The sequence below is a fragment of the Phyllobates terribilis genome, unplaced genomic scaffold, assembly GCF_046119375.1.
Source record: "Phyllobates terribilis strain yellow unplaced genomic scaffold, ASM4611937v1 Scaffold_5__5_contigs__length_657084704, whole genome shotgun sequence".
NCBI lineage: Eukaryota > Metazoa > Chordata > Amphibia > Anura > Dendrobatidae > Phyllobates > Phyllobates terribilis.
In genome coordinates, this window is record NW_027362765.1 from 18,449,857 (window position 1) to 18,460,477 (window position 10,621).

The 10,621-nt window shown below is 46.8% G+C and overlaps 1 protein-coding gene across 2 annotated transcripts in view; it reads right to left on the reverse strand.

The window, feature by feature from the left end:
• Positions 1-10,621, reverse strand: part of LOC141270508 (uncharacterized) — a 43,757-nt gene extending 33,136 nt beyond the window's left edge. The window contains exon 1 of one of the 2 annotated variants that reach the window (XM_073680519.1): positions 10,544-10,606. In XM_073680519.1, coding sequence (XP_073536620.1) covers positions 10,544-10,569 — 26 coding nt within the window. In that variant the 5' untranslated portion in view covers positions 10,570-10,606. Of the gene's footprint in view, positions 1-10,543 lie in introns of both variants that reach the window. The other variant, XM_073680520.1, reaches the window with a different exon arrangement.

The window sequence follows — 10,621 nt, forward strand, 5'->3', positions numbered from 1 at the left end:
TTCGCCGATCAGTGCCGATCCACCGCATATAATGACATTTCAATGGGTCAAAATCTGCAGCTGAGACCAGCGTGTCTGCTACAGAAGTTGACATGCTGCGGGTGAGTTTGGGTACATGGCCACGATCAGGAGCCACGGCAGGTTTGAAGCTGCGTGTTTATGCAGTGAAACCCGCATCGTCCAGATGTTACAGCATAGTGGATGGGATCTCTAGAAATCCCATGTCCACTATGCGTGCATCTGAGGCTGTGGATCACCCATGAACACTGACATGCAGTGCGTCTTTCAGGACTGCAGCATGTCAAATTCTCTTGAGGAGTCGCTAGTCTCTGCAACAGAAATTTGACCACTAGAATGTATTGAATGCGGGAAATATGCATGGTTCAGTGAACACATGTGGATTTACCTGCGTTCAATAGAACGCAGCATTTTGGACGCAGCAAAAATATGCTGCATCCAAAGAGCTGCTACGTCCGGATCGTGGGCACATAGCCCATTGTGGCGACCCATATTATTTATGCCACATGGTCATGGGAAGAACTACAATAGGTGCAGGGGTTGACATTGCACAGGGCCTAGAAGCTTAGGGGGCCCAAAAAGTCCTTTTGGCCTATATGAAAAGACCAATACTATTAAAAACTTGCAATAATTGGGGTCTTTGGAGTTTCTGCGCATGGTGAATAAGTACATTTACACTAGACAAACAATGGTGGAAATGCTGTTATATGTACCCCAGAAATTCAACATTGAAAAATACAGATAGACAAGCCCTCATACTGATATATTGAAAAGCAAAGTGAAAAATGGGATGGCTTTTCAAATACAAGGATAAACCAAAATTGGTAGGTCAGTGACACCAAGGGGTTAATGCTAATGTGCTGCATTACACACGACCTACGAGTGATCACATCATGTTCTATGGGGATAATTACAGGTCTGACTGATGGTCCAGATAGAAAAGGCGAAGAAATGTGCAACAATCTCGTGAACGGACCAAATGAGTGAAAGTTTGCGTGAAAATAAAAAATGGCAGCACAATGATAGTATCTGCGCCCCCAGTCCATTATTCCCAGACCGGCTGCTAAGAGACGCCGGGAAATCTCCACTTCAGCCTTCGTATAATATCTATTTATATACATGTAGAAGAACAAAACTGAATAGTAAAGACCCAGAACATGGAACGTAAATGAATGAAAACCGGACAATGATGAGGAGCAAAAGTGACCAATTATATATATAACTAGTAGTGTTGAGCGATACCTTCCGATATCAGGAAATATCGTATCGGATTGGATCGGGCCGATACCCAAAAAGTATCGGATATCGCCGATTCCGATACCGGAAACCAATGCAAGTCAATGGGACACAAATATCGGAATGAAAATAAACCCTTTCTTTCCTTGTAGGTTAATTCTACATGAAGTAAAACAACTAAGAATAATGTAGAATGACATGAAAAGCCGGCAATTCAGCAGCGGCATACACCGGTACCCGACAATTTACAACAGAAAGAATAGAGCTTCACACATAGATTAGATAGATAGAAACATGTCAGTCACATATATATGAAGTACAGTGACAGTGTTGCTTACTGTACTTGTCATTTAGTGTAAAGGATTTATTAAAAAAAATATTAGTGTTTTCGTGCACCGTCTCTTTAAAAAAGCCGGCCGGCAATTCAGCAGCGGTACCCGACAATTTATAACAGACAGAATAGAGCTTCACACATAGATTAGATAGATAGAAACATGTCAGCCACATATATAAGAAGTACAGTGACAGTGTTGCTTACTGTACTTGTCATTTAGTGTAAAGGATTTATTTAAAAAAATAATAGTGTTTTCATGCACCGTCTCTTTAAGAAAGCCAGCCGGCAATTCAGCATCTGTACCCAACAATTTAGAATAGAAAGAATAGAGAATCACACATAGATTAGATAGATAGAAACATGTCAGTCACATATATATGAAGTACAGTGACAGTGTTGATTACTGTACTTGTCATTTAGTGTTAAAATAAAGGATTTATTTAAAAAAAAATTGGCGTGGGGTTCCCCTTAATTTTAGGCTCTAGCGGAGGTTAAGCAGACAGCTGGGGCAAATGTTTGAAGCCTGGGAAGGGGGTAATACCCACGGAGCTTCCCAGGCTACTAATATCAGCCCCCAGCTGAATACCTAGCCTTTACTAGCTATTAAAATGGGGGAACCCCCCCAAAAAAATAACGTGGGGTCCCCCCTAATTTAATAGCTAGCACAGGCTAGGCAGACAGCTGGGGGCTGATATTAATAGCCCAGGAAGGGTGCCATGAATATTGGCCCCCTCCCAGGCTAGAAACACCAGCCGTCAGCCGCCCCAGAAATGGCGCATCCATAGGATGCGCCAATTCTGGCACTTAGCCTCACTCTTCCACGCTGCCCTGGTGCGGTGGCAGGGGGTAATAGGGTTGGGGTTGATGTCAGCTTATAATGCCAGCTGACATCAAGCCCAGGTTAGTAATGGAGAGGCGTCTATAAGACACCCCCATTACTAACCCCATAGTCAAAGTTAAAAGAAAACACAAACACCCAGAATAAAGTCCTTTAATTGAAATAAAGACACAATTCTTTATTGTTCTAAATTAAACCATACTTACCATCACGCCCATTCCAGCTGAAGCCAACGATCTCCTGCAATAAAAGTAAAATAATAAAGCAACCTCATCCTTACCTTTCCATTGTTCCCACGACAGCTTCAGCTCTGCTACATCGAGATGACAGGCTGGACCGCAGCAGAACGCTGCCATCCAGTCTGTCATCCCACAGACACTGAGAAGCGCAGGCATGCTTGCGCTCCTCAGTGTCTCTCTGTGACGTCATCCAGATGAGCCGAGTTCATGTCCAATGAACTCAGCTCACCTCATGCACGTCACTGACAGCGTGGGAAAATTCTCCTGCACTCAGCGCTTCAGCGTGAGAATTTTCCCACGCTGTCAGGGACATACATGAGGTGAGGTCATGTCCAATGAACTCAGCTCACCTCATGCACGTCACTGACAGCGTGGGAAAATTCTCACGCTGAAGTGCTGAGTGCAGGAGAATTTTCCCACGCTGTCAGTGACGTACATGAGGTGAGCTGAGTTCATTGGACATGACCTCGGCTCATCTGGATGCCGTCACAGCCAGACACTGAGGAGTGGAAGTATGCCTGCGCTTCTCAGTGTCTGCGGGATGACAGGATGGATGGCAGCGTTCTGCTGCGGTCCAGCCTGTCATCTCGATGTAGCAGAGCTGAAGCTGTCGTGGGAGCCATGGAAAGGTAATGATGATGTTGCTTTATTATTTTACTTTTATTGCAGGAGATCGTTGGCTTCAGCTGGAATGGGCGTGACTGTAAGTATGGTTTAATTTAGAACAATAAAGAATTGTGTGTTTATTTCAATTAAAGGACTTTTTTTCTGGGTGTTGTGTTTTTTTAAATACTTTACTAGAAATTCATGGTGGTCATGTCTAATATTGGCGTGACCCCATGAATTTCGGGCTTAGGGCCAGCTGATAATGCCAAGCTGGCCTTAACCCCTTTATTACCCAGTGAGCCACCGCACCAGGGCCCTGGATGAGTTGGGTACAGCGCCAGAAGATGGCGCTTCTATGAACGCGCCATTTTCTGGGGCGGCTGCGGACTGCAATTTGCAGCGGGGGTGGCCCAGAAAGCTTGGGTCTCCCTGCGCTGCGGATTCCAGCCCCCAGCTGCCTAGTTGTATCTGGCTGGGCACAAAAATAGGGCGAAGCCCCACGCATTTTTTTTTTAAATTATTTCATGAAATTCATGGAATAATTAAGAAAAAAAGGGCTTCTCTATATTGTTGTGTCCAACCAGGTACAAATAGGCAGCTGGTGGTTGGGGGCAGCCCATTCCTGCCTGCTGTACCTGGCTGGACACAAATATAGTGCGAAGCCCCACGTCAATTTTTTTTTAATTATTTCATGAAATAATTTTTTTAAAAAAGGGCTTCCCTATATTGTTGTGTCCGGCCAGGTACAAATAGGCAGCTGGTGGTTGGGGGCAGCCTGTTCCTGCCTGCTGTACCTGGCTGGACACAAATATAGGGCGAAGCCCCACGTAAAATTTTTTTAAAATAAATCCTTTATTTTAACACTAAATGACATTTGAGGAGTTAATAAAGATGCAGTCCCTAAATTATTATTTTATTTATTTTTTAATTAATTTTTCCCAAAACTTTTGACGTGGGCTTCGCCATATTTTTGTATGCCAGCCAGGTACAGCATCCAGCTTCTATGAACGCGCCATTTTCCGGGGTGGCTGCGGACTGCAATTTTCAGCGGGGGGGGGGGGGGGCAGAAAGCTTGGGCCTCCCTGCGCTGCAGATTCCATCCCCCAGCTGCCTAGTTGTACCTGGCTGGACACAAAAATAGGGAGAAGCTTCACGTATTTTTTTTTTTTAATTATTTCATGAAATTCATGAAATAATTAAGAAAAAAAGGGCTTCCCTATATTGTTGTGTCCAACCAGGTACAAATAGGCAGCTGGTGGTTGGGGGCAGCCCGTTCCTGCCTGCTGTACCTGGCTGGACACAAATATAGTGCGAAGCCCCACGTCAATTTTTTTTAAATCATTTCAGGAAATTCATGAAATAATTAAAAAAAATTGATGTGGGGCTTCGCCCTATATTTGTGTCCAGTCAGGTACAGCAGGCAGGAACGGGCTGCCCCCAACCACCAGCTGCCTATTTGTACCTAGCCGGACACAACAATATAGGGAAGCCCTTTTTTCTTAATTATTCCATGAATTTCATGAATTTAAAAAAAAAAAACGTGGAGCTTCGCCCTATTTTTGTGTCCAGCCAGGTACAACTAGGCAGCTGGGGGCTGGAATCTGCAGCGCAGGGAGGCCCAAGCTTTCTGGGCCCCACCCGCTGCAAATTGCAGTCCGCAGCCGCCCCGGAAAATGGCGCGTTCATAGAAGCGCCATCTTCTGGCGCTGTACCCAACTCATCCAGGGCCCTGGTGCGGTGGTTCACTGGGTAATAAAGGGGTTAAGGCCAGCTTGGCATTATCAGCTGGCCCTAAGCCCGAAATTCATGGGGTCACGCCAATATTAGACATGACCACCATGAATTTCTAGTAAAGTATTTAAAAAAAACACTAACACCCAGAAAAAAGTCCTTTAATTGAAATAAACACACAATTCTTTATTGTTCTAAATTAAACCATACTTACAGTCACGCCCATTCCAGCTGAAGCCAACGATCTCCTGCAATAAAAGAAAAATAATAAAGCAACCTCATCCTTACCTTTCCATGGCTCCCACGACAGCTTCAGCTCTGCTACATCGAGATGACAGGCTGGACCGCAGCAGAAAGCTGCCATCCAGCCTGTCATCCCGCAGACACTGAGAAGCGCAGGCATACTTCCACTCCTCAGTGTCTGGCTGTGACGGCATCCAGATGAGCCGACAATGAACTCGGCTCACCTCATGTACGTCACTGACAGCGTGGGAGAATTCTCCTGCACTCAGCGCTTCAGCGTGAGAATTTTCCCACGCTGTCAGTGACGTGCATGAGGTGAGGTCATGTCCAATGAACTCGGCGCACCTCATGCACGTCACTGACAGCGTGGGAAAATTCTCACGCTGAAGCGCTGAGTGCAGGAGAATTTTCCCACGCTGTCAGTGACGTGCATGAGGTGAGCTGAGTTCATTGGACATGACCTCGGCTCATCTGGATGCCGTCACAGCGAGACACTGAGGAGCGCAAGCATGCCTGCGCTTCTCAGTGTCTGCGGGATGACAGGCTGGATGGCAGCGTTCTGCTGCGGTCCAGCCTGTCATCTCGATGTAGCAGAGCTGAAGCTGTCCTGGGAACCATGGAAAGGTAAGGATGAGGTTGCTTTATTATTTTACTTTTATTGCAGGAGATCGTTGGCTTCAGCTGGAATGGGCGTGACTGTAAGTATGGTTTAATTTAGAACAATAAAGAATTGTGTCTTTATTTCAATTAAAGGACTTTTTTCTGGGTGTTTGTGTTTTTTTTAAATACTTTACTAGAAATTCATGGTGGTCATGTCTAATATTGGCGTGACCCCATGAATTTCGGGCTTAGGGCCAGCTGATAATGCCAAGCTGGCCTTAACCCCTTTATTACCCAGTGAGCCACCGCACCAGGGCCGTGGATGAGTTGGGTACAGCGCCAGAAGATGGCGCTTCTATGAACGCGCCATTTTCCGGGGCGGCTGCGGACTGCAATTTGCAGCGGGTGGGGCCCAGAAAGCTTGGGCCTCCCTGCGCTGCGGATTCCAGCCCCCAGCTGCCTTGTTGTACCTGGCTGGACACAAAAATAGGGCGAAGCCCCATGTATTTTTTTTTTTAATTATTTCATGAAATTCATGGAATAATTAAGAAAAAAAGGGCTTCCCTATATTGTTGTGTCCGGCTAGGTACAAATAGGCAGCTGGTGGTTGGGGGCAGCCCGTTCCTGCCTGCTGTACCTGACTGGACACAAATATAGGGCGAAGCCCCACATAATTTTTTTTTAATTATTTCATGAATTTCCTGAAATAATTAAAAAAAATTTGATTTTTGTGTCCAGCCAGGTACAACTAGGCAGCTGGGGGATGGAATCTGCAGCGCAGGGAGGCCCAAGCTTTCTGCCCCTCGCTGAAAATTGCAGTCCGCAGCCGCCCCGGAAAATTGCGCGTTCATAGAAGCTGGATGCTGTACCTGGCTGGCATACAAAAATATGGCGAAGCCCACGTCAAAAGTTTTGGGAAAAATTAATTAAAAAATAAATAATAATTTAGGGACTGCATCTTTATTAACTCCTCAAATGTCATTTAGTGTTAAAATAATGGATTTATTTTAAAAAAAAATGGCGTGGGATCCCCCATAATTTTAGTCTCTAGCGGAGGTTAAGCAGACGGCTGGGGCAGATGTTTGAAGCCTGGGAAGGGGGTAAAACCCACGGAGCTTCCCAGGCTACTAATATCAGCCCCCAGCTGAATACCTAGCCTTTACTAGCTATTAAAATGGGGGACCCCCCCCAAAAAAATGACGTGGGGTCCCCCCTATTTTAATAGCTAGCAAAGGCTAGGCAGACAGCTGGGGGCTGATATTAATAGCCCAGGAAGGGTGCCATGAATATTGGCCCCCTCCCAGGCTAGAAACACCAGTCGTCAGCCGCCCCAGAAATGGCGCATAAATAGGATGCGCCAACTCTGGCACTTAGCCTCGCTCTTCCACGCTGCCCTGGTGCGGTGGCAGGGGGTAATAGTGGTGGGGTTCATGTCAGCGCCAGCTGCCATGAAGCCCAGGTTAGTAATGATGGGAGTCTATAAGACACCCCCATTACTAACCTACAAAGTGTTAAAAAGAAAAAACACACTACACCCAGAAAAAAATAATTTATTTGAAATAAAACACACAATTTTATTTAATTCTTAGTTTACTAAAAATAATAGTTACCTGTCCACGTTCCTGCGCTGATCTCCCATGCACAGCTGTCACATCTGGAGATGGTGACAGCTGTGCATGGCTGCTGTAAGCTCACGCTGCCGGGAACACGTCCGCTCCCGGCAGCGGGAGCCACTGACTGAGGTCACCGGAGTGCATTCAGGCAGCGCAGCTCCGGAGACCTCCTTTACAGCACTGCTGTACCGTGGGAATTTCTCACGATACAGCAGGGCCGTAAAGGAGCTAACCGGAGCAGCGCTGCCTGAACTCCGGTGAACCCTTACGGCCCCGTCATTCTAGCGGCGGCAGCGGTTCAGAGCGGTCACATTCTATGTGGCTGCTCTGAACTGGAGATCTTCGTGGGACACTCGTGGACTGCTACGGAGGGGTAAGGATAAGGTTGTGGTTTATTATTTTATATTTTATTACAGGAGATCGATGGCTTCGGGGAATTAGGTGTCTTGGTGAGTATAGGTGTAGTTTTTTATTTTTTACTTTATTTTAGGTGGCGATCGGCGGGGACAGGTAATGTATGAACTAATTTCTTTTAGGTAACCACTGGCCACCAATGACATGTATTTAACATTTATTGGGGACACAGTAGGGCAATTTATATAGCAGGATCAGGCTGATGGGAACTACTGCTCCCATCGAGCTGATCCTGCTGGCAGGAGTGGACGGGGGACAGACATAGGCCGATGGGAGTAGTAGTGTCACATCGGCCTATGTCTGCCTGCACGCACACACACCCGCACACATCGCACAGACACCGCGCACACCCGCACATACATCGCGCACACACCCCGCACACACACACCGCACACACACTAATCATGACGGTCTGATCGTCTGGGAGGTGAGGCTGACCTGTGCGGCCGTGGGAAAGTTCATGTGAGTTCATGCAGTCAAGCTTGAACTCACATGAACCCTCTGAGGGCAACGCGGCGACTTCAAATGAACAGCTGATCGGCATCAGCTGATACCTCAGCTGTTCATTTGAAATAACCGGCGGGAAAGCGCAGCACAGAACGGGAAAGCCGGCGGTGAAGTCTTTTCACTGCCGGCTTCCCCGCCCGGGTCCTTCACTCCCCGCTCCTTGGAGCTGCGCTCCCCGCCCGGTCCTAACTTACGATCGGGATGGGAGGTGGCGAGGGGAGCGGAGGATCGGGGTGGGAGGCTGCGGGGAAGCAGTATGGGGCTGTGTGATTGTTTAAAAGCCGGCGGCTTTATACCGCCTGCCGGCTTTTAAACAATCAGGAGAATTCTCCCCCGCTGGGATGGCATTCTGATGACAGGCTGGATCGCGCTGCCATCCAACTTGTCATCCTTCACAGACACTGCAGAGCGCAGGCATTATGGGAACTTCCGATTCCGGTATCCGATATTGTAAAAGTATCGGAATTCCGATACCGCGAATATCGGCCGATACCCGATATTACAGTATCGGAATGCTCAACACTAATAACTAGCTGTACTACCCGGCTTCGCCCGGGTTAATAACTGCTGTTAGCAAAATAGAATGTGTTAACAAAAATTTATTCTCCACACAAAAACCACAAACAAATAGATAGAAAGTTCATTGGCTCTTGAGGAAGCAGTTCTTGTTCTCTTGTCTGCAAGCCTCGCTTCCCTCTCCTCAGAAAGTTCATTGGCCCTTGAGGAAGCAGCTCTTGTTTTCATGTCTGCAAGCCTCGCTTCCCTCTCCTCAGAAAGTTCATTGGCTCCTGAGGAAGCAGCTCTTGTTTTCATGTCTGCAAGCCTTGCTTCCCTCTCCTCAGAAAGTTCATTGGCCCTTGAGGAAGCAGCTCTTGTTTTCATGTCTGCAAGCCTCGCTTCCCTCTCCTCAGAAAGTTCATTGGCTCCTGAGGAAGCAGCTCTTGTTTTCATGTCTGCAAGCCTTGCTTCACTCTCCTCAGAAAGTTCATTGGCCCTTGAGGAAGCAGCTCTTGTTTTCATGTCTGCAAGCCTCGCTTCCCTCTCCTCAGAAAGTTCATTTGCTCTTGAGGAAGCAGCTCTTGTTTTCATGTCTGCAAGCCTCGCTTTCCTCTCCTCAGAAAGCTCATTGGCCCTTGAGGAAGCAGCTCTTGTTCTCTTGTCTGCAAGCCTTGCTTCCCTCTCCTCAGAAAGTTCATTGGCTCTTGAGGAAGCAGCTCTTGTTCTCTTGTCTGCAAGCCTCGCTTCCCTCTGCTCAGAAAGTTCATTCGCTCTTGAGGAAGCAGCTCTTGTTCTCTTGTCTGCAAGCCTCGCTTCCCTCTGTTCAGAAAGTTCATTGGCTCTTGAGGAAGCAGCTGCTGTTCTCATGTGTGTCAGCCTTGTTTCTTGGTCTTCACATTTTTCATTGGCCCGTAATGCAGCTTTTCTTTTCGCATCAGCTGACATTCGTGCCATGAAATTCCTTTTCTTATGAGTAAAAATAGTCTGTAACTGGCAGTTTCTATATCCTCTCACATAGAAGTAATGTGACTGACATCAGTCTTTCCACCAACACACACTAACTGACATCTTATTACCTTACACAAGCTTTGTTATACTGAGAATGTCCTTTGTTGCCTATATTAACCAATCACAGCTCAAATTAATTAACTGTAGCAAAATAGAAGCTGAGCTGTGATTGGTTGCTACTGGCAGCCTGATAAATCTTTGTGAGATGCGTTTTGTGTGTGCTGAGGGTGGTATATGTGTTCAAGCACGTGGTAGTGTGTGGCGCATTTTGTGTGTGTGTTCATATCCCCGTGTGTGGTGAGTATGAGTATCCCATGTCGGGGTCCCACCTTAGCAACTGTACGGTATATACTCTTTGGCGCCATCGCTCTCATTCTTTAATTCTCCCTTGTTCACATGTGGCAGCTGTCAATTTGCCTCCAATACTTTTCCTTTCACTTAATCCCCATTATGTAGATAGGGGCAAAATTGTTTGGTGAATTGGAACACGCAGGGTTAAAATTACGCCTCACAACATAGCCCATGACGCTCTCGGGGTCCAGGCGTGTGACTGTGCAATATTTTGTGGCTGTAGCTGCGACAGTGCAAATGACAATCCCGTACATACATACATACATACACACACACATTCAGCTTTATATATTAGATCTCCACATACCTCCACCTGCAGAGCCGCCACCACATATATGGCTGTTCTGTGCGCACAGGACCTGTGATGAGGTCACAGGAGGGGAGG